The 23858-nt window shown below is 60.2% G+C and overlaps 1 protein-coding gene across 1 annotated transcript in view; it reads left to right on the top strand.

Annotated features, from left to right (window-relative positions):
• The window catches only part of WNT7A (Wnt family member 7A), a 57360-nt gene that overhangs the window by 19739 nt on the left and 13763 nt on the right, over positions 1-23858 (top strand). Inside the window, exon 3 of the mRNA XM_066241222.1 lies at positions 2738-3009. Within this exon, the coding sequence (XP_066097319.1) occupies positions 2738-3009 (272 nt within the window). The remainder of the gene's footprint in view (positions 1-2737; positions 3010-23858) is intronic.

Raw genomic sequence — 23858 nt, 5'->3', positions numbered from 1 at the left:
GGGGAGGTGCTGAGTGAGGGCCCGCTAGGCCGCCCGTGATGGCATGGACGTCCCTCTGGTCTGGAAGTCCACCTTGGACTCAGAGGGTCCGACGGGGATCTTGTGTGGGAACTGAGCCTTTGTCCTTGTGTTTAGTTCGTTGTCCATCACCTGCCTAGGCACGGGGGCTCAAGAGACCCCAGGGACTGGCCACCACTTGGTGGTGCCCGGCACACACGGAGCCTGGGAGAAAGGCAGGTCTCAGAAGACCAGTCAGGCCCTGTCCCCTTTAACTTGCCTCCTCCACTCTTGGTCTAAGGGGACCCCATCTCCTTTCTTGGAGTGGTTTCACCCCTGGGGACAGCTCTTGGTCCAGAGCCAGGCCTGCCGCACAGCTCTGCAGCCCACCAGTCGGGTGGCCTTTACTTTTGTTAACATTTTTTTTGAGCCCTAAATGGGTGGGTGGCTAACATCCCTATGTTGTAGTAGACACTGGAACACAGAGAGGTTAGGGACTCGGCCCAGGTCACACAGCACGGGAGGTGACGGAGCAGGGGCTTCCCAGGATCCACCCTGCGTCCTTTGTACTTTCCAACTGACGATTCCTTTCTTTTTCTCTGACGTCCAAGAGGGTCTCATCTCTCCACTGACCGTCCCCTTTAAGTATGTTCTTCCCTGTCAGGTGGACACTGTGGTCCTCAGATGATGCCCAGGGGTTTTATCTTTGTTTCCCCTCAGGGACCCCTGGGCTGGATCCATCTTCTCCCCGGGCTTGAGGGTCCTGGGAACACGCAGGGGAATAAACTTAACCCTTAGATCTGTGCAGAGACAGGAACCAGGGGACAGACCCCAGGACATTCTGGTGCCCTCCTCCTGTTCTAGCCATGTCAGAACCCCCAGCGTGTTGTCCAGCGTTGTCCACGGCGGATGTGTCCAGTCTGCCCTCTTCAGGGAGTCTGTTTAGTGCTTTTCCCCCCAAAATTCAGATTCCTTCTTCACAGAGCCCAGCTGCAGGAGATGGACCCTCTGTTCCTTCCTACCTGCTCACGTTCCAGCTCCGCCCCACGCCGACGGGCTCCGGACTCCGCACACTGATGAGTTCTGTCTCCCACCCGTGGGCCCACCGGTGCCCGCGCCTTCCTGTGAGCCCAGCCAGGCCCCGCAGGTCGCGGGCACCGGTCCACCGCGCTGTGGCCGCCCCGTCCAGGGGGCTCTGTCCCGGGCCCCGTTAGGTGCGTGTTAGGCACAATGTGCGACGCGGGTGTGATCCGGTGTGCGGAGCCCGGAGCCGGTCGGCGTGCGGTGGAGCTGGAACGTGAGCCCCTGTTTTGACAGGGGCCGGGGCGGGTCTGTCAGACCAGGGGGGCCCTGGCACCCCGAGACCCTCCAGTCCAGCCCTGACCGGGCCTCCGTCTGCAGGGCGGGGTGACGGGAGGCGGGGGTACCGGAGTGTCTCAGCGGCCCCGGCGCGGGAGGCCACGTGGGTGGGGAAGGGCGTGTCTGCGTGTGGGTCAGAGTGACCCGGGCTCAGAGCCCCGGAGGACCCCTTCTCCACCTCCTCCGCCTCCGCCTGAGCCGCCGCCTTCACCCAGCAGCCCGACATCCGTCTCCCCACCCCGTCGTGCCCCGTCGGCGCGGCTGCCTCTGCCGCTCTGGGCTCGGGGGCCTCTTCCAGGAGGCTGCTTTCCCCGAACCGCACCCCATCCGGGCTCCGAGAGCGAACTTGCCAAGGGTCCCCCCCGGCACGAGTGCCTCGGTTCACGGCTGCTGCCCGCGAACCCGTTTTTGCAGGTGTAGACACGGAGATTCCGGGAGACCGGGAGTACAGGTGGCCGCAGAGCCTGCACCCTGGGCACTCGGGCCGCGTCCACCCCCACTGGGAGCCCCAGCACCGGGCGGCAGGGCCGCTGGCCGCAGAGCCTGTGCACGCTGTTGAGAAAACGCTGTGAGCCTCGTGCACCTGCGCCGTCCATGCGGCCGGTGTGAGGGCCGTGTGCACTTGTGCCGTGTGCACGGCCGATGTGAGAGCCTTGTGCGCCTGCGCCGTGTGCGCCACCTGTGTGAGGGCCGTGTGCGCCTGCGCCGTCTGTGCGGTCGGTGTGAGGGCCGTGTGCGCCTGCACCGTCTGTGCGGTCGGTGTGAGGGCCGTGTGTGTCTGCACCTTCCTGCGTGGTCTGCGTCGGTGTGAGGGCTTTGTGCACCTGCGCCATCTTCGCGGTTGGTGTGAGGGCCGTGTGCGCCTGCGCCATCTTCGCGGTTGGTGTGAGGGCCGTGTGCGCCTGCGCCATCTTCGCGGTTGGTGTGAGGGCCGTGTGCGCCTGCGCTGTCTGCGTGGCCGGTGTGAGGGCCGTGTGCGCCCGCGCTGTCTGCGCGGCCGGTGAGAGGGCTGTCTGTGCGGTTGGTGTGAGGGCCGTGTGCGCCTGCGCCGTCTGCGGTTGGTGTGAGCATGGTGGGCATCGGGTGGTCAGCCACAGAAGGGCGGGCAACCAGCCCACGTGTCTTTCTCCTCTGCTGCCCGGCCAGCTCCCTAAGGGACACAGCGAGGACCGAGCGAGGGTTGAATGGGGGTGTACCTCTGACGTGATGGGGGGTCGGGGCTCGGCGGTCACCGTCCTGGGGGACACGTTCCTGGCGGGAAGGCATGGGCATTCCGGCGGCCTCCGTGGAGCCAGCATGGAGAGCTCGGCCTGCCTTCTCGTCTAGGCCCCCCCCCACGCCTGTACTGACCCCGTCTTTCCCGCTCTTCCTTCTGCCGCAGGGAGCCGGGAGGCGGCCTTCACCTACGCCATCATCGCCGCGGGCGTCGCGCACGCCATCACGGCCGCCTGCACCCAGGGCAACCTGAGCGACTGCGGCTGCGACAAGGAGAAGCAGGGCCAGTACCAGCGGGACGAGGGCTGGAAGTGGGGCGGCTGCTCGGCCGACATCCGCTACGGCATCGGCTTCGCCAAGGTCTTCGTGGACGCCCGGGAGATCAAGCAGAACGCCAGGACGCTCATGAACTTGCACAATAACGAGGCCGGCCGGAAGGTAGGCGGCAGGGCCGGGCGGGCGGCGCCTGCAGGGGGGCTCAGTGCAGGCGTGGGGTCGGTCCTGAGTCACAGAGCTCGGCCCCGGGCCTGACTCAGCCGTCGGGGTTGGGGATGTGGCGTGAAGCCCGTCACTTGCTAGAGGTCAGTAACGGGATCTCTGTCCCAACCCAGTGGACGGAGCTCAGCAGGACGGGCAGAGGGAGGCCGTTGGGTCCACGGCCTCCCCGGAGGGGTTGTGGAGAGTCCAGCAGGAGCCGCCACCCAGCCGTCACCGTGCGGCAGGGCTGCGCTCGTGTCCTTGATCACCTCAGCCAAAATCTGGAGCTCAGAGTAGGGGGGACTCCCGGTGACCGTTCCCTTTCTGTCACCTCAGGTCCTCCTGGATCCTGAGCTCAGCTGGGAGGAGAGCTGGGGATGTCCCGGGATATCTCTCGTGGACGCGGCTGGGATAGAGTGGGCTTGCACCCCCTTCCACTCCGTGAGAAGCAGGCTGTCCTAATGCAAAGGACTGGAAGGATCTGCAGGCCCGGACCACCACACGAGGGCCACGGGGTGAGGTTGTCACAGAGGGAGGTCCTGCAGCGTGGGGACAAGCCACAGCCATGAGATGCGGAGTGCGTCACCAGGAGAGGAGGAAGCTCGTTGTTCCGGGAAGCGTCTGGGCAGAGGCAGTTTGGCCGGGCATCTCGGGGTCCCCGAGTCAGTGCTGCCTGGCTCCGGCCATGCCCTGGCCTCACCCTGGGTGCCCCCAAAGGGGAGGTGCTCAGAACCCACCCTGGGGGCCCCGGGCCAGGAGGCGCTGAGCAGGAGAGCTCAGCTGCAGGGGTGGAGAAGCGTCTGTGCGCTGGGCGGACTGACGGGAAGGAGGGCTCAGTGCTGCCTGGCGGGTGACAGACCACTGCGGTGATGGTGACGGGACTTGTGCTGTGCCACTGGTGGCCACACACGCGGGTTCGAGACACAGCGTGGCTGAGTAGCCTGGAGGGTCCCGTAGTCGATAGCAATGCCCGTGTTTGTTTGTTGGTTAAGTGAGAGGAGGTGAGACAGAGACAAAGTCCCGCATGCTCCCCGACCAGGATCCACCTGGCAACACGTCTGGGGCCGATGCTTAAGCCAGTCAAGCCACTGGCTGCGGGAGGGGAAGAAAGAGAGAAGGGGGAGGGGAAGGGAAGGGAAGAGAAGCAGATGGGCGCTTCTCCTGCGTGCCCCGACCGGGGCTTGAACCCAGGACGTCTGCACGCCGGGCCAGTAGTCTATCCGCTGAGCCACCAGCCAGGGCCAGGGCCAGCACTCTCTGCACACTCCCATGGCTGTGGCACGGTTGGCAGAGGGCTGCCTGCTCTCAGACCAGAGCTCCGTCACATCACATCTTTCCTGGGAGGAGGCAGAGCTGGCGGGAGTGTCCTCGGGGCTGCGGGGCGAGGAGGGAAGGAGACCAGGCAGCGGAGCACGTAGCTCAGGGCCTGGCACTTGGTTGGTTCTCAGCACAGGTGCTTGTAATTGCAAGTTGTGCAAATGTGTGTCATGCAGGAGGGAGTCTGTCTGGTAAGCAGTGTGTGGGGGGGTAGTCTGCACACCTTGGAGGGGAGCAGGGTCCCCTGCTTACAGCTGAGTGAGAGGGGCCAAGCTGGCCCTCCCTTCATCCCTCAGGGACTCCTCCCTCCCTCCCTTCATCCCTCAGGGACCCCTCCCTCCCCTTCTGCAGCCTTTGGCCACGTCCTGTGTGTAAGAGCGTCCTGTTGTCCTCAGTGAGTCACACCAGCAGAACCGCTCACCTGGCTTGCCTCGGGACAGTGCCCTGCCTGGCCCTACCTGTTCAGTCCTGTGGCTGGGACCTAACCCCCCTCACCCCAGGGCCAGCACACCCCTCCAGGCTGCCCAGATACTCCTCCTTGTTTCTGTGGTCAGAGCACACCCTAGGGCACTGGTCACAGGCTCCCTCCTGCCCTTGAAGTTCTCACTCCCTGGGGGCAGAAAAAAGGAAGACCAGCTGCTTCCCTCTTTCAGCCTCTGTCCTCATGCATGGCTACCTGGTCAGGCCGCCATGAGAATTAGAATTAAAGACAAGAGTTTCTAGCTGGGGCGGTGGGGAGGGAGAAAGGTTCAAGTGGGAGAGGGTGTTCTAAGCCACACAGCTCCGGGAGTGTGGGCTGTGGTGACCACTCCAGGCCGCTCCAGGGTGGTACAGATGCTGGAAGCTGTCAGCTATCACAAGGGGCTTTTGGAGGAGGTAGATCCCCCAAGGGTGAGCGGAGTTTGGCTAGGCAGGGAGAGAGGTGAAGCCGGCTGAGGTCTGGTCTGCAGAGGGAGTGACCAAAGGCCCAGAAGTGGGGACCTGGGGCAAGTTCAGAGGCCTGGACTGGCTGGTCTGTGGGTCCCTGCTAGGGTAGACAGCAGCCAGAGAGCCTGCAAGGTCCCCTGTCAGGCCAGGGCGTGAGACACCCCCCCCCCCCCAGCCATGTCTCCGCAGTATGCACAGAGTGAATGGCAGGATGCCTCATGGCCACCAGGGAACCACTGATGGCCCTTGGCAGGGCAGGGCAGGGCGGAAGTCATAGGCACTGACTGCAGGAAGGCAGAGGGGGCCCTGGGCTGGGTCAGGAACGGGTGTGGATGGAGCGGAGCGCAGGCCGAGCGCTCCCAGCCCAGGGAGACCAGCCTGGCTCCGCTCTGGTCTGTGTGTCCGTGCAGGCCCTCGTGGACGGCTTCCCGGAGCAGCAGGAAGCTCCGTGTTTTCCAGGACCCAGCGGCGGAACTGGGGACGCCCCAATGTACATGGGCCTGACCAGCTTTCATGGTGCGGGGGCAAACGGAGGCCCAGTGACAGCCTCCACTGGTCCCCAGTCCCCCAGGGCAGTGGCCACACTGCTCAGCCAGATCACAGCGGGAGGGTGGTCTTTCTGACCAGCTGTCTCTGCGTCAGGGCACCCTGAGCATCCGGGCACACATCCAAGTGGTCAGGGGCAGGGACGGCTGTCTAGTCTTAGTGTGTATCAGTTCTGAGCCCCATCCCTCATCGGGGCCTCAGTTTCCCCACCTGTTAAATGGTACCATGTCCTTCAATTTGTTTGAGATCCCAGGCACTGGCCAGGCCAGGGGAGGGCCCACTCAGGAGCTGCCCAGAACCCTGCGCCATGTCATTTATGCAAAGGCATGGGGCCCCAGCCCAGAACCGCCCCCAGCGCAGGCTCCCAGGGGCCCCACGCCCCGCACAGCCCGTGGAGGCGGGGAGCGACAGGAGAACAGGGCCGTTCCGCAGCCACTCCTGGCGGAGCCTCTTGGAAAGGCTCACAGATGTGTTTATCGCTGGCTCTCTGGCTGCTGCTGCTGCTGCTGCTGCTGAGGGACAAGACCGAACCTGACCGCGGGCTCTGGGCTTGTTGGCAGCTGGTGCGGGAGGAGGAGCGGCCGGGGCATCGGGGAGGGGGGGCACGTATGGAGGGGAGGCGTGGGGCAGCCCCCCAGCTCACCTGGCAGGTGGGGGCGTCCTGCTCTCCCAGGTCTGCCCGGGTGGGCAGAACCAGGTGCTGGCCTGTGGGCTGTGGGCCGCAGGGCCGGGCGGGGCAAGGGAGCCTCGTGGGGAGGGCCAGCCTCTCTCTCCCTCATGGTCTGTCTCGTGCTGTGGGGTGGTCTGCAGGGTCCACGAGTCACCATGACTCCCTGAAGAGACAGAAATGAGGGTCTTTCCCCATGGGTACTTGATTAGGGCCATCACAATCATAGACTGCTCTGCTGGGGGACGTAGACTCCCTCACCGGTGGGGCTTGGAGTCACAGGGTGTTTGGTTGGGAGGATCAGAGGCGTCGAAGCCCAGGTGGAGATGTTGGGACAGTTGGATCTGCCTGGCTTTGGACAGTTTCCTTCCCGTCCCCCGGGCAGCGAGGGAAGGAGTGGACCGCAATTCTTGCCCTCGGTGTACGCAGTTGAGTCAGAGTCAAAGAGGAGTGAGAATCGTAACTTGGGGCTCACACCGCAGGGGGAAGCGCCACTCAGCGAGGGCTCAGAGGGAGCCTGGGGGAGGGAATGCTCTTGGGGCAGAAGTCTGTAGATGAGGGAAGAAGAAGGGACCATTAGAAGGGCTTTGAAGGGTGAGTAGGAGTTCTCCAAGTGAGAAAAGAGGAGGTAACAGAGGGATGTCCTCAGAAAACATGGTTGGGAAGGGAGGGGATGCTCCACGTATCATAGTCTGAGTTGACAGATGGGGAAACTGAGGTCCGAGTAGGGATGAGACATGGAAGTGACACACACTTAGCCTTAGTCTCCCCAGGCTAAGTGGCTGTCCCTGCTCCTGTCCACTGGGATGTGTGTCCAGGCAGTATGGCCACTGTGCTGGGTGCCCGAGGGCCAGTGGGGGACAGTGTGTTGTGGAGGCCTCGCCTTACCCAGAGAGTTAAGTGTGTTGGGCGCTCTGGGGGCCTCAGAGGAGGGCAGGGCCCTTCACATCCCTTCCTGGGAGTGTGGTGACTGAGCTCAGGAGAGGCAGCCAGGGGACGGGGGCCCAGCTGGGAGAGGGCCGCCCCTGCTGGAATGCTGGGCTTGCTCCCAGGGAGGTGAGCTCAGGGGGATGGAATTCCACCTGAGCCAAAGTCACCTCCCAGTCCCTGCCCAGCCTCTTGCTCACAGAGGGTGCCGGTCTTGTCCCTTCCTGCCCTGCCCGTCTGGTCTGGGTGCTCCTGGGAGCTGGAGTCCCACCCTACCCTGGCCGCAGGCAGGCCTGTGAGTCGGGACAGCAGGGACCCGGCCAGGTTGCTGGGGTGGGGCCCAGATAAGGCTGGCTCAGCTATGCTTCTCTCCAGTGTCCTGAGGGCCACTTGCATATTTGACCAGATAGAGTAGAGTGGTCCATGGTGGTACTCAAGGGCCCCAGAAAGCCAGGCCCTGCCTGGCCTGAGTCTGGCTGACCCAGCCGTGCTCTGAGGAGGTGTCCTCAGGCCACAGTGCCCTCCATTCCTGCCCCGGATGTGTGTTTTCACCTTCTCAGGAGGAAAGGCCTCTAGCCAGGACTTACGAGACTTGGATCAGGGGGCAGCCCTGGGAAAACCTCATCACTCCATGGCCTTGATTTCTTCCATGGAGGGGCCCTATGGTCTCATGGTCTCAGAAGGGTCTTCCAGGTCTGGTCTGACACGTGTATCAGGAGAAGACATGGGGTACTTAGTACACAGGGTACTTGTAACCTTGTCTATAGCCACCCCTCTGCTGGAGTCCACCAAGCTTGTTCCTGCCTCAGGACCTTTGCACATGCTGTTTCCTCTGTCAGAAAGGCTCTTCCCACAAATCTTTGCATGATAAAGGCCCTCCCTGACTCTCATCCCATATGTCCATGTCATCTCTCTCTGTATATCATACCCAGCTTTATTTTCTATGCGATGCTTATCGTCATATAAAATGATCTTAGTTACATGGGTCTTTATGTGTTTATGGCCTGTGTTTTCCCACAACAATGTCAGCACTATGAGGGACAGCCCGAGCTCATGGCTGCGTCCCCCAGTACCTAGAGCAGGGTCTGGCACGTAGTAAGCACTCAGGAAGTGAATGAGAGAATGAAATAAATGACAATTGTCTGCTCTGACCTTGAGAAATTTCCCAGGAACACGACTGCCAGATTAAAAAGCAAACAAAAAAAGCAGTCGTCCCAGTGAAATTTGTATTTGAGAGGAAACACTAAACTGGTTTCCAGAGCGGTGGATCACCCCAATGGGGATCCACCTGGCATGCCCATTAGGAGGCGATGCTTTAATCAACGGAGCTATTTTTAGTGCCTGAGGCAGAGGCTCCACAGAGCCATCCTTAGTGCATGGGCTGATGCATTTGAACTAATTGAGCCATAGCTACAGGAGGGGAAAAAGGAGGGGGAGAGGCAGAGGTTTGCTTCTCCTGTGTGCCTTGACCAGGAATTGAACCCATGACATCCATACACCGGGCTGATGCTCTATCCATTGAGCCAACCTGTCAGGGCCTCTCATTATCATTTTGAGTTAGGTTTTGTACAAAGTGTGCATTTCAAGTCAATAGTCTTTTTTTTTTTTGGTCTATATCTGCTCAGTCTGGGTACTCTGCACAGCCCCCACCGCCCTGTGGAGGGGAGCAGCTCTGGGACCGGGCCAAGGAGAGCTGTAGAATCGTTTTAGAACCAGAGAACCTTCCTTCCTCGGGCCCACTGTGTGGATGAGGGACTGACAGGAGGCACCGACGGCTGGGCAGAGCCCCACGCAGCAGGAGAGCGGAGGGGCAGGACGCCCACCAGGGCCCAGCTCCTGAGGCTGGGTGAGGTGATGACAGGGGCCCTGAGAAGAACAGCAGGGATAGCCCTCTGGGATGCCCAGGCCCAGGCTGTGTGTGACCAGAGGAAACACCAGGACAGGTCCGGAGCGGAAGCTGCTGACCAGGGGTCAGGGGAAGCAGCCCAGACCCAGATAGAAAGAAGATGCTCGAGATGGAAGCCTGAGGTCTCCTCCCATTTTCTCTGAGCTTGACCCAGCAAGGGCAGGGCCAGCAGGTCTCCTGTTGAGGCCACAGTGACAGCAGGTGTCCGAGGAGGGAGCTCACAAGGCGGGGAGGCTGTGGTGTGGGGAGCAGAGACTGGGCAGGAGCAGCCCCTCCATGGAGGAAAGAAACGTCCGTCTGCGGCCCCCCCCCCCCCGCTTCCTGGAGCCCGGTGCTCCGGGTCCCAATGGGCTTTGGATGGACTGCCCAGACCACTCCCCACCATGGGCCACCAGGGGCAGGCCCCGAGGAGGCCCAGCCTGGCGTGGGTGTGCGGCTGGACCAGGACTCGGGAAATAGAGGAATGCTGGGAAGATGCCGCTTAGGGCTCCTGTGAGATGGAGCTGCTGCTGGACACTGGGAGTCTCTACTGGGAGTAGAGACGGTTCTTACGTCGGCAGGGAAAGCGAGTGTCCTCATTTAATCCCCACCAGGTCCAGCCGGGCGGGTGTTCTCGCGAGGCGGTGGGTGTTCTCGCGAGGCGAGGGCTCCCGTTCTCTCCATTGTGCCGGCGGGAAAGCGGGGAGGTGTGGGAACCTGGCCCAGCGCCTCGCGGCCGGCAGGTGCCGTCGTCCCGGGACCGAGCCTCTGCGGTCTGGCTGCAGACTAGTGAGTGCTGACCAGGCACTGTGGCCCCAGCTCCGGGGACTCGGGCGCAGGTGTGTTTGGCCCCCCATCCCAGCCCCAGTGCTGCCCCTATGGTGACTCTAAGACATTGCCCTAAGATTCTGGGTCCCCTTCAGAAGCTTGGAGGCTGCAAGTTTTGGGGGACAGTGGACTGCTCAGGCACTGTGGCCCCAGGAGAGTGCCCAGGCACCTTTCCTTGCCTGGCAGAGGGCACCTCTGGGCCCAGGAGGGAACCTGGCTGTGTGGAGAGGAGGCATCTGCCTACACGGTGCTCCACCCCAGCAGGGAGGGCCCTGTGCTGGAACGGGAGGTTCAAGGCAGGAGTGGACAAGGAATGGCCCAGACACACTGCTGAGTTACATCACTACCCCAGGGCCCTTGCACTTGCTGTTCTCACCCTCCAGGCACTTATGCCCGGCAGAGACCTGGGGCACCTCCTGTTTCAGTGGCGTTTCTGGGCTTGCCGGGCCGGTTGCCAGCAGCCCAGGAGCCACACACATCCTCTCCCCCCAGGCAGTGTTCTCCTTGTCCTTCAGGCAGCTGGGGGCCAGCGGGGCACCTGGCGTCCAGGAGGTTCTCTCAGTGATGTGGGGTGCTTAGAGCTGTCCTGGCTGTTGTCACAGGCCACGTGTGGCTGTTTACATTTAAATACAATAAAACATTCGGGTCTTCAATCCACGTTTGGAGCGGCTCTGGCTACCACCTTAGACAGCTCCGTTGTCTCGGAAGGCCTGCTGGCCAGTGCCCACTGGCGCAGAGCAGTCTGTTCCCCTCCCCGAAGCGAAGCGGTGGCCAGCTCAGGGCAGGGGTCTCCGAATAGCGGCCGTCTGGTTTCTTTGGGCCGGAGCTCCCAGTGTGGCTGCTGGTTCTGCAGCCAGAGGCTCATTTGAAACCACCCTGGCGAGAGGAGACCCGAGGGGCCTCCCGAGTGAGGTGGAGCCAAGGGGTCTTGGTTACACCGGTTACACCACAGTGAGACCAAGTCAAAAGGCAGCCACCAGGACAATCGCAGCCTTTGTCCTCAGGAGGGGGACTGGGACTCCTGGGTGTTATCAAATCTGCTGGGATGAGGGGTAGGGGTGGGGGTGGGAGCAAGTGGTGGTGAGGAAGGCAGGGGAGGGGTGCAGGAGGGGGCCTGGAGGGAGGGGATCGGTCTGGGGACATGGGCAGGATGTTGCAGGAGTGGCTGCTGTCACTTCCCCCAATCCCGAACACTTGCTTGTCCTGCGAGGAGAAATCCAGGTCCCACTGTGTCCTGTGGAAGAGCCCCTGGCCTGACAAGGGGCTTCTTTACTTGTCATCCTGCCGTGTGCGTCGGAGGTGCAAACAACAGCTGTCGCTCACCGTGGTCTGTCTGCACGACCGAGCCCCTTCATTGACCCGACAGCCTTGGCAAGGTCCAGGCAGTGACCTGAGCAGTGGGCCAGGCTCCCGTGCGCCGTCCCAGCCGCATTGGCATCAGGGTTCCCAGGTTCTCAGGGCCTCCCAGACCCAGGGCCAGCAGGCATGGGCACTGTGAAGCCAGCATCTGTGCATTCCTCTCTAGGCCTAACATGACCTGTCCTCTTCACAGGTGACCTCCCAGGGAAGGCCCTCTAAGTTGTCACACCCATTTCACAGGTGAGGGAAACTGAGGCACAGAGTGGTTAAGAAGTGTGTCCTGCAGTTGCCCATGGGGAGAGCGTCAGAGTGGGGGTTCCCTCCCAGCCATCCTGCCTCTGCTCAGCCCACAGTAGCGTGTCTGTCTGTTAGTCTGTGTGTCTGTGCACCCGTGTGTCTTTGGGGGGATAGGCCTATAAGAATTGGGAGTATATATTTGGGAACAATAATGATTCTGACGACGTTGTTTGCAAAACATTCCTCTTACACATGCATGGACAAGACTGACACCATCCTCCGAGTGAACGGTGTAGCTGTGCCCACTTTGCAAGCGAGGCACCTGTCGCTGAGGCTGGGTGCCGCCCCGTCTGCTGGGAGGGCAGCTCTGGAGGGCATTGCTCTCCCTGGGCTTTGAGAGCCCCGTGGGGCAGCGGGTCGGGCAGCTCCTAGCCACCCTCTGCTCTTGACTCAGGAAAGGACGTTGGCCTTCTGTCCCGGGCGCGGACCAGGCATGCCAGGGCTGAGGACAGAGCCACAGTGAGAAACCTGACTTGGCAACTTGTTTGCTGCGTGACCTCGGTCAGTCCTCTCGCTCTGAGCCTCAGTTTCCCCCTTGGGAGAACGGCGACAATGGCATGTGCCTCTCGGCACCATGGTGCTGAGTATTGTTTTTAGTAGGAACAGTGATTTTAAAACCCCAGTAGGTTTGAAGCCCTACATTCCTACTCCTAAGGGTCTTTCTGGCTCTTAGTGTCCACTTTCTTCATGCACCGGCCACAAGGTGTGCTCAAGGACTTGGACAGAGGGAGATGCCCAAGAGATCACTGAAGTTTTCACTTTACTGAACAGAGAGGGTCACAGGGGACGAAACCACTGTGACCCCACGTTGCCGCGCCTGTCTGAGACGGGGGAGGTCTGTCCAGGTCTCCTGGTCATGTCCCAGTGGCCACCTCTGGACAGGGCCTTGCCCTTGCTCCTTCCCAGCCCACGCCATAAGTCCCTGAGCACGTGCCATATTCAGCAGAGGTGTCCATAAAGTCTGTTGTTTGCTGTGGAAACAGCACAGGCTCAGTCAGAAGTTTTTGTCTTGCCTTTAAAAAATTTTCCCATTGATTTGAGAGAGAGAGAGAGAGAGAGAGAGAGAGAGAAGAAGGGGGAGAGAGAAAGAGAAGCATCAACTCATTGTTCCACTTAGTTGTGCACTCACTGGTTGCTTCTCATACATGCCCTGACCGAGGATCAAACCTTCAACCTTGGTGCGCTGGGATGATGCTCTACCCATGGAGCAACCCGGCCAGGGCTTCTCCTTGCCTTTTGAACTCGAGAGTCTGTGCCTTCAGTATCTGTTCCTATGGGCTAGGCTTCAATGTGGGGTTTTATTTGTAAACACCTGTTTAGACCTTGTCTTACTCCAGGCACTGTTCTAAGTATTCCATGTATATTAGCTCGTAAAATTCTCCCAAGGGCCTGGCTTGTTAGGTACCGTTATTATTCATACCTTTGTACAGACGAGGACAGTAGAGCACAGCGAGGTTCCCTGACTCACCTGCAGTCCACAGCCCATAGGCAGGGAGCAAGGACCGGGATTCAGGCCGTCTGCTCGAACCCTACTCCTGCTGTGCCTTGTTCTTCTGTGTGGGCCACTCACTCACTCGCTACCCCTTCATCACACGCATCCGGTGCATGACTCTAGAGACTAGCCAATGACTTAGAAATGGCCCCTGCCATCGGGGAGCCCACAGCCTCGTAGAAAATGCAGAACAAGCAGATAAGGGGAAAGAAAAAATATATATATTCATTCGGAACACATTCACCGACACCTACTACGTGTCAGCCCTGTGTTTCAGGCACTGGGAATCAGAGGAAAATAAGAGACAGACATCTGCTCTTGAAGTGTGTACACTGTGACAGTGAAGTACTGCGTGTATTCATGGTGGCATGAGCTGGATTCGGTGACGGGAAGTGGAGGGGCGGTGGGGCCCCAAGACTGGAGGTCTCACCATCCGGGGGCTGCTCTGGATGGGCGGATGGTGGATGGATGGACAGATGGAAGGATGGATGGAAGGGATGAATATATGGAAGGAAGAATGACTAGATAGATGATCGAAAGATAGTATTGGGAAGGGTGTCAGGTGGAATGACTCTGTGGAGGGACAGGTGGATGAATGACGGATGGGTAAAGGGATGGAGGGATGGGTAACCGGATGGCTGTTTAGAAGGTTGAGGTGAAAAGCTGAGCTCACTGCAGGCACATTGGACATTTTCCCAGCGAGGTCGCCAGACTGGCAGAGAAAAGAAAGGGTTGGAAATCCGTGCATCCATTGGTTCAACAATGTTCATTAAGCACCTGTTTATGCGCCTGGGACGTGTGAGGCTCTGGGGTTGGGCAGTCCGTGCCTTTAGGGAGCTGACATTCCAGAAGGGAGGCAGGGGACAAGTGAGTCAACGACACCCCCGTCAGAGTAGCACAGGCTGCGCAGGGGAGACCTGGCGGGGTGATTTACGTTAGGCAGGCAGGAGGGGCATTCTGCACGCTGAGCGCAGAACAGGAAGTGAGGGAGTGAGCCACCCGGGGAAAAGCATTTGAGACGGAAGGAACAGCAAACACAAGAGCCTGGGGCCAAGAGTCTCGGGGAGCAGAGGGAGAGGAGGTGAGGTGGCAGGTGGGTGTGTTTGGGAGTCGGGGGATGGAGGGGGCAGACAGGGGAGGTGGGCAGCTCGCCTCCTGCACCTCCTGCCAGGCGTGTGGGTCTGTTTGGACCCTGGAAAGCCAGCGGTGGACTTTGAACTTGGGCTGGTGTAAGCTGGGACAGGCACCGCCCTCCCTGGTCCCCTCCCCTGCTTTCCCAGCCCTGCACCCTCTTGGCATGCTCACAGTTGGGAGGCTTGTCAGCATTTTTAATTACAGCTCCCGGTGCTCAGCAGTTTACAACTCAACCGTAAAACAGGCCCCGGGCAGCATGTGGCATCTCTGAGTGATTTAGTGCTCACCATTTCCATATTTAGTGCCATCTAATGCCCGCAGGACGCGCTTTCAGAGAGGAAAAAAGGAGGAGGAGGAATTTGGGGGGGGGGGTTGGTTAAGTTTTTTTTTCCTCTTTTTTCTTTTTTCTTAACACATAGGTCTATTTTTCAGACCTGAGATGGTTTCCCAGCCTTCAGACACTCACAGGGTGCCAGCCAGCGGCACATTCCGTGAGTGTGTTCGTGTCCCTGAGAGACACGCTGCCCCTTCCTTTCCTCTCGAAAGCATGCTCTCCGGCCGGGGAACCCTGCGATTACAAGCATCTTGGACTTGCGTGTGTGACTTGGGGACACGGGCACCAGTGACCAAATGTCTCACACACTCTGGCCGGACTTCGGGTGACTTGCTCTTGTGCCCACCTGAAAGGGGGCTCCTCCAGGCCAGTCCTCTGCCAGTCACCCGAGATGGGGTCGTGCCCCCGAGTCCCCTGGGGAGGTGAGGCCCTGGCTCCTCGGCCACGCCCGGGATCCCCACTCTGAGCAGCAAGGATTTTGACGGGCGCTGCCCAGTAGACATTACTAGGAGCCACATGTGTGTCCATTGACATTTTTTCTCCTGGTAGCCACTCCAACAAGGTAAAAAAGGGCGGTGTGAAATTTACTACTATATTTTAATTGATCTCATGCACTCAGCACGTTGTCAGTTCTGTATGTGTAACCAGTAGGAACACATGGAGGGATGTCACACTCTTTTCTTTTCCATGATGAGTCTCTCTGAAGTCTGTACATCTCCATTCAGATGAGCCACCACACGAGCTGTCACGGGGCTGATGGCTCCTGCTTTAGCACAGGCTGTGTTCTGGCTTGAATTCCTCCAGTGATGGGGACCTCACTCCCTGACTGCTCTCAGCTGGGAGTTGCCTCATCAGCCAACTAGGGAGGGCCAGTTTTGCTTCCAGAAGAGGTGGGCATTCTCCACAGAGAAGAGTCCTGCGAAAGGATGGAAGGTCCAACCCCTTGAAGTCCTCTCCCCCGTGTCCCCCTCCACTGCCCAGGGAGGTGGGCACCTCATGTACTCTGCCTCAGTTGTCACCCTGAGGTGGTGCTTGTTGCTGCCACTCTGAAGCCCAGTTTTCTCATGGAAGGACCAGGCTCAGAGAGGTTAAGCAATGTTCCCATGGTTACCCAGCCAGGAGGTGGCAGGGCTGGGACTGCAGCTCAGGGAGCTGAAACCCCTTCTCCTTCCGTTGGGACAGGGTCCAGTTCCTTCCGCACGACCTGGCCCTCCCAGACCAGTCACATGCAGCCAGACACACAGGACCGGCCCATGTGGTACAGACGGGGCCCAGAGATGGCCGGGCGGGTGAGCATCAGAAGCCACAGCCCTGGGGGGCCAGGCTGGGGCATGCCGAGTCCCTCCGAGCCCTGGGTCTCAGCTCCCACGGCCTGGTAGCCCAGAGCAGCGAGGAGTCAGTTACTCCTCAGGCACACTCATCCTGTTCGTCCCCCTTGACCCCTCTCCCCCCAGCTGGAAGCTGCCCTGGAGAGAGAGAACCCAGGGTGTTTTTCCTGGTCACCTGGCCGGAAAATTCCTGACTCCACCGTGGTCAGAAAACCGGCTGTCTCGGGAGGTGTCTCTGTGCTGTGTCCTCTGGGCCAAGCCAGCCTACCCCCTGCCCCCAGATCCCCGTTCCTGCACTGGACACCCCACACATGGAGTTCCCACTCTGGGATGGGGACTTTCAAAGGGCCTCATGGTACCTGGTCAGCCAGGCATGGCCCTGCTGGGGTTCATCTATGGGACAGCCAGGGGCATAGAGGCTGTTTGGCTAAAATGGCCTGGCTCCTGGGTCCTTCTTCCATGCTCTAGAACATTGACCTGTTCTGTTCCTGTCCAGAGCCCCTCCCTGGGGGCTTCAGTTTTATGTTTTTTTGTTTTGTTTTTTTTTTTAAGTGAGAGGAAGGGAGACAAAGAGACAGACTACTGCATGTGCCATTCCAACTGGGATCCACCTGGCAACCCTGTCTGAGGTCAATGCTTGAATCAACTGCGCTATTTTTAGTGCCTGAGACTTATGTGCTTGGACTGACCAATCTAGCCTCAGAGCCCAGGGCCATGCTCGAACCAGCCAAACCACTGGCTGCGGGAGGGGAGGAGGGATAGAAGGGGGACAGGGAGAGAAGCAGATGGTCGCTTCTCCTGTGTGCCCTGACTGGGAATCGAACCTAGGATGTTCATACCAGCCAGGCCTGGGGCTTCAGTCTTGATCATTTGTGGGCTGTGTCAGGGCCTCTTTCACAAGACTCCTCATGAAGGAAATGGCCACCTAGGCTTCTGAAAAATTCTTTTATTCATCCATTCACTCTCAGTTGCTCACTCTTTCATTTGGCAGATGCTTGCTGAGCATCTCCTGTGAGGCAAGAGGCCTCTTTTCTTGGAAAGAGAGACAGACAGAGGCTGACAGGCAGGAAGGGAGAGAGATGAGAAGCATCAACTCCTAGTTGCGACACCTTAGTTGTTCATTGATCGCTTTCTCATACGTGCCTTGACCAGGGGGCTCCAGCATAGCCAGTGACCCCTTGCTCAAGGCAGTGACCTTGTGATCATGTCTGTGATCCCACACTCAAGCTGGTGACCCCAGGGTTTTGAACCTGTGTTCTCAGCATCCCAGGCCGACGCTCTATCTACTGCGCTACCAACTTGGTCAGGCGCAAAACGTCTCTTGAACCAAGACAGACGAGAGCAGTGCATTCTGGGGCTGGCACCCAGGCAGGGAGGGCAGAAGCAAGCAAGCCATCCGCAAGTGCCCTGCGTGCTCGGGGTATGAAATGGGACGTGATGGGGGAACACAGGAGAGGCTGTGTGAGGGCTGCTTCCAGGAGCAGAGGAGGCGCTGAGGGGCCGGAGGAGGGGGCAGCTCAGGGGCGCGAGGCAGCCATGGGGCCGATGTGGTCCCGGACGTCCACACGTGAGGGGCTCACCGGGGGTCAGAGCCGTGAAGCCATCACCACCCAAACCCCAAACGTCCTCATCACCCCCAAGGAGTCACACACCTGTTAGCTGTCACTTCCTTCTCTCCCCTCGTCCCCCAGCCCCAGGGAACCACTAACCTGCTTCCTGTATCTATGTATTGGCCAATCCTGGACATTTACGTAGGTGGAATCCTACAACATGTGACCCCTCGTGACCGGATTCTGTCACCTAGCGTGATGCTCTCAAGGTTTGTCCATGTTGTAGCAGGAGTCGGGCTGTATCCTTCTTCATGGCCGAGGAATATTGCACTATGAACAGGCCACAGTTTGTTGACCCATTTGTCAGCTGGTGGATGTTTGGGTGGTGAGCAGTGCTGGGTGACACTTGTGTGCACGCTCCACGTGGATGCGTGTTTCTGGTCTGACGGGTTACCCCGTGTTTGTACCACATCCTTAAACTCCACCATCGCCAGGGGTGTCGTTGAAAGAGCCTCGGTCTCTGAGTCGAGAGGAGAAAGGTCAGGGCAGATGTGGGCACCAGCCTGCTGGGCAGCCTGCGTTTTCGGGCTCTATGTTCCCACGGGGCTGGCCAGGGCTCTGTAGGTCAGCAGGTGCCATGGACACTGACTGGCTTGGCCCTTGTCAACAGGGCAACTTGTAGCTAACTCACCGCCTTCCCATGGAAAACGGCCAAGTGACCGTCTGGCTTCTGAGTGCTTCCCTGTTCTTCATCTGTTCTGTCTGCTGTGCCTCCCTCCTCACAGCTTCCTGCACGAGCCCAGCCTCTGCCCTGTCCTCCCTGGGTGCTTCCCTGTTCTTCATCTGTTCTGTCTGCTGGACCTCCCTCCTCACAGCTTCCTGCACGAGCCCAGCCTCTGCCCTGTCCTCCCTGGGTGCTTCCCTGTTCTTCATCTGTTCTGTCCGCTGGGCCTCCCTCCTCACAGCTTCCTGCACGAGCCCAGGACTCTGCCCTGTCCTCCCTGGGTGCTTCCCTGTTCTTCATCTGTTCTGTCCGCTGGGCCTCCCTCCTCACAGCTTCCTGCACGAGCCCAGCCTCTGCCCTGTCCTCCCTGGGTGCTTCCCTGTTCTTCATCTGTTCTGTCTGCTGGGCCTCCCTCCTCACAGCTTCCTGCACGAGCCCAGGACTCTGCCCTGTCCTCCCTGGGTGCTTCCCTGTTCTTCATCTGTTCTGTCTGCTGGGCCTCCCTCCTCACAGCTTCCTGCACGAGCCCAGGACTCTGCCCTGTCCTCCCTGGGTGCTTCCCTGTTCTTCATCTGTTCTGTCCGCTGGGCCTCCCTCCTCACAGCTTCCTGCACGAGCCCAGGACTCTGCCCTGTCCTCCCTGGGTGCTTCCCTGTTCTTCATCTGTTCTGTCCGCTGGGCCTCCCTCCTCACAGCTTCCTGCACGAGCCCAGCCTCTGCCCTGTCCTCCCTGGGTGCTTCCCTGTTCTTCATCTGTTCTGTCTGCTGTGCCTCCCTCCTCACAGCTTCCTGCACGAGCCCAGCCTCTGCCCTGTCCTCCCTGGGTGCTGAGGAGCTTCTCAGTGCCGCACACCTGTCTCGTGAGCAGGCCGGGCCAGCCCCAGCCTGACCCACTGGCCTTCTTCCTGTTTCCCACCTGCTCCTGCTCTCTGCCCCTGTTCGCACAGGCCTTTGCTCGTGCTGTTCCGTGCTATTCTCTCTGCCTAGCCTTGCCCTTCCCTTCCTGTGGTCTAGCCAGCTTCTCCTCACCATCCTTAGCTCAGGGTCATTTCCTCTCTGCCCCCTTCCAGTTGGTTCCATGATCACTGCTCTCAGTCATTCACTCAGCAAGCATTGACTGAGGACCAGCCATGGTCCAGGCACTGGTCCGAGTGCTGGGGACCCAGCAGGGAGCAGGTGGACCTCGCCCCTGCCTTCGGGCAGTCCACATTCCCGTGGGAGACTAGAGAAACCAGACAAGGAAAAGGCGCTGTGTCAGGCACTGCTGCCTGCAGGGAGCACGGGAGACCGGGGCGGGGGGCGGGAACGTAGCCTTTGGAAGGGCGAGAACTGAGCGAAGGCCCAGGTTGTTGAGGGAGGGAGCCACGTGGAGAGGGGGGAAGAGTGTTCCTGCTGAGGCACAGCCAGTGCTAAGGCCCTGAGGCAGGAGCATGCTGGGTGTGCTGGAAGGAACAGGCCTAGGCGGTGAGGTCAGAATGGTAGTGAGGGGCAGATGGAGAGAGGACAGTCCTGTGAGCCCCAGGTGCCCAACCCCCAGCGTCAACAAGCCCAGCATGTGGCCAGCAGACAGCCTTTTAGCCCCTACTCTGGAGTTTAGGGCAAATCCCAGTCATTATGTTATTTCTCCCACAAATGCTTACGTGGGCATATCTGATCAAGAAGGATTTTTTTTCTAAGAAAACATAACAATAGTGTTACTATTACTCGGAACACCACGGGCAGTAACTGCCTCAGCTCAGATTCCTCTATTGTCTAAATACACTTTCCAGTCAGGCTGGGGACAGGAACCATGGTAACGGGGACCATGTTGGTAGAGGGTGGCGTTGGCTTCGTGCCCACAGGACAGTGGGACGCACACCTGACTTCCCCCACCAGAGCATGAGCTTCGAGAGGGCAGGGAGCTTGCCGCGTTCTGCCCGGGTGAGTCAGCTCATTGGAGAGAAGCAGGTGTCTGGGAGAGACTGGCCAGGGGCGGAAGGCTGTCCCATGAGCAGCCATGCTGACCATGGAGTCCGTCTGTCCTGTCCTAAAGTGCAGTTTCTGCTTTCACACCGGAGCAGCTCCTGGCAGGGCTGCGCTAGCACTGCTCCAGGTGAGCTGAGCTGAGCCTGCCCAGGGCCCTGGCCAGCGAGCCCGTGGAGCCCACCTGCCGGCCTGGGCTGTCCGGGCCCCTCGCCTGTGAGGACTGTGCCTGACTCTGTGTAAGCCTGTGTGTGCAGGTGTGCCTGTGTGTGCGTGTGCACAAGTGTGGGAGAGCTGTGCTGTGGCTGTCTGGGCCCCTCGCCTGTGAGGACTGTGCCTGCCTCTGTGTGAGCCTGTGTGTGCAGGTGTGCCTGTGTGTGCGTGCATGCACAAGTGTGGGAGAGCTGTGCTGTGGCTGTCTGGGCCCCTCGCCTGTGAGGACTGTGTCTGACTCTGTGTGAGCCTGTGTGTGCAGGTGTGCCTGTGTGTGCATGCACAAGTGTGGGAGAGTTGTGCTGTGGCTGTCTGGGCCCCTCGCCTGTGAGGTCTGTGCCTGACTCTGTGTGAGCCTGTGTGTGCAGGTGTGCCTGTGTGTGCATGCGCGAGTGTGGGAGAGCTGTGCTGTGGCTGTCTGGGCCCCTCGCCTGTGAGGACTGTGTCTGACTCTGTGTGAGCCTGTGTGTGCAGGTGTGCCTGTGTGTGCATGCGCGAGTGTGGGAGAGCTGTGCTGTGGCTGTCTGGGCCCCTCGCCTGTGAGGACTGTCTGACTCTGTGTGAGCCTGTGTGTGCAGGTGTGCCTGTGTGTGCGTGTGCGCGAGTGTGGGAGAGCTGTGCTGTGGCTGTCTGGGCCCCTCGCCTGTGAGGACTGTGCCTGACTCTGTGTGAGCCTGTGTGTGCAGGTGTGCCTGTGTGTGCATGCACAAGTGTGGGAGAGTTGTGCTGTGGCTGTCTGGGCCCCTCGCCTGTGAGGTCTGTGCCTGACTCTGTGTGAGCCTGTGTGTACAGGTGTGCCTGTGTGTGCATGCGCGAGTGTGGGAGAGCTGTGCTGTGGCTGTCTGGGCCCCTCGCCTGTGAGGACTGTGTCTGACTCTGTGTGAGCCTGTGTGTGCAGGTGTGCCTGTGTGTGCATGCGCGAGTGTGGGAGAGCTGTGCTGTGGCTGTCTGGGCCCCTCGCCTGTGAGGTCTGTGCCTGACTCTGTGTGAGCCTGTGTGTGCAGGTGTGCCTGTGTGTGCGTGTGCGCGAGTGTGGGAGAGCTGTGCTGTGGCTGTCTGGGCCCCTCGCCTGTGAGGACTGTCTGACTCTGTGTGAGCCTGTGTGTGCAGGTGTGCCTGTGTGTGCGTGTGCGCGAGTGTGGGAGAGCTGTGCTGTGGCTGTCTGGGCCCCTCGCCTGTGAGGTCTGTGCCTGACTCTGTGTGAGCCTGTGTGTGCAGGTGTGCCTGTGTGTGCATGCGCGAGTGTGGGAGAGCTGTGCTGTGGCTGTCTGGGCCCCTCGCCTGTGAGGTCTGTGCCTGACTCTGTATGAGCCTGTGTGTGCAGGTGTGCCTGTGTGTGCATGCGCGAGTGTGGGAGAGTTGTGCTGTGGCTGTCTGGGCCCCTCGCCTGTGAGGTCTGTGCCTGACTCTGTGTGAGCCTGTGTGTGCAGGTGTGCCTGTGTGTGCATGCGCGAGTGTGGGAGAGCTGTGCTGTGGCTGTCTGGGCCCCTCGCCTGTGAGGTCTGTGCCTGACTCTGTGTGAGCCTGTGTGTGCAGGTGTGCCTGTGTGTGCATGCGCGAGTGTGGGAGAGCTGTGCTGTGGCTGTCTGGGCCCCTCGCCTGTGAGGACTGTGTCTGACTCTGTGTGAGCCTGTGTGTGCAGGTGTGCCTGTGTGTGCATGCGCGAGTGTGGGAGAGCTGTGCTGTGGCTGTCTGGGCCCCTCGCCTGTGAGGTCTGTGCCTGACTCTGTATGAGCCTGTGTGTGCAGGTGTGCCTGTGTGTGCATGCGCGAGTGTGGGAGAGCTGTGCTGTGGCTGTCTGGGCCCCTCGCCTGTGAGGACTGTGCCTGACTATGAGCCTGTGTGTGCAGGTGTGCCTGTGTGTGCATGCGCGAGTGTGGGAGAGCTGTGCTGTGGCTGTCTGGGCCCCTCGCCTGTGAGGACTGTGCCTGACTATGAGCCTGTGTGTGCAGGTGTGCCTGTGTGTGCATGCGCGAGTGTGGGAGAGCTGTGCTGTGGCTGTCTGGGCCCCTCGCCTGTGAGGACTGTGCCTGACTCTGTGTGAGCCTGTGTGTGCAGGTGTGCCTGTGTGTGCATGCACAAGTGTGGGAGAGCTGTGCTGTGGCTGTCTGGGCCCCTCGCCTGTGAGGACTGTGTCTGACTCTGTGTGAGCCTGTGTGTGCAGGTGTGCCTGTGTGTGCATGCGCGAGTGTGGGAGAGCTGTGCTGTGGCTGTCTGGGCCCCTCGCCTGTGAGGACTGTGCCTGACTCTGTGTGAGCCTGTGTGTGCAGGTGTGCCTGTGTGTGCATGCGCGAGTGTGGGAGAGCTGTGCTGTGGCTGTCTGGGCCCCTCGCCTGTGAGGACTGTGTCTGACTCTGTGTGAGCCTGTGTGTGCAGGTGTGCCTGTGTGCGCGTGTGCGCGAGTGTGGGAGAGCTGTGCTGTGGCTGTCTGGGCCCCTCGCCTGTGAGGTCTGTGCCTGACTCTGTATGAGCCTGTGTGTGCAGGTGTGCCTGTGTGTGCATGCGCGAGTGTGGGAGAGCTGTGCTGTGGCTGTCTGGGCCCCTCGCCTGTGAGGACTGTGTCTGACTATGAGCCTGTGTGTGCAGGTGTGCCTGTGTGTGCATGCGCGAGTGTGGGAGAGCTGTGCTGTGGCTGTGAGTGGAGGACCGTGGGAGCCTGTGCTGTGCAGTAGGGCGTGGCGTGCAGTGGCATGTAGGAGGGTGTGCGTGAGGGTCCCCGTGTGTGTGAGCACGCAAGGGTGATGGGGATGTTTGTGTGGGGGTGGGGGTCTGAGCAGGTGGGTTGTGCGTGTGACTGTGAGGGAGGGAGCAGGAGAGTGAGCACACGTGACAGGGTGTGGTGTGGACAAGTGTGGGGTTGCTGGGGGTTCACACGTGTGGGGAGGACGTGTGTGTGCATGCACTGCACGTGGGGATGTGTTTGGGCACGAGTGTGACGATGTGCAGGGCAGATGGGGACTGAGGGAAAGTGGGAGCCTAGAAAGAGTCTGGACATGAGGGGCTGTGCGTCTGCAAGACCCCCGCTCACGGAGGGCTTGAGAGCCAGGCGACAGTCCTGGGCTTCCCCCCAGGACGATAGGTGGGTGGACGGTGCCTGAGCAGCTGTAACCTGGCCAGCATTGCATCTGAGAAGGTCCCCATGATTGCCAGAAGGTCCTGACCAGTGCGGTTGGCGTGGCTCTTCCCAAGGCCCCCGCGGCCAGGCTAGCCCCACCGCACTCAGTGGCCCTGCTCCGTGGAATCCCACCCGAGGCGGACAGGAATAGTTTCCTGAAGTCGGGGTATCCTATACGACTGAAAGAATGTGACCAAGAAGAAAA

This window comes from Saccopteryx bilineata, chromosome 8 (assembly GCF_036850765.1).
Source record: "Saccopteryx bilineata isolate mSacBil1 chromosome 8, mSacBil1_pri_phased_curated, whole genome shotgun sequence".
In the NCBI taxonomy this organism is placed as follows: domain Eukaryota; kingdom Metazoa; phylum Chordata; class Mammalia; order Chiroptera; family Emballonuridae; genus Saccopteryx; species Saccopteryx bilineata.
The sequence above is the reverse complement of the archived record's forward strand: the minus strand, read 5'-3'. Positions and strand labels throughout refer to the sequence as shown.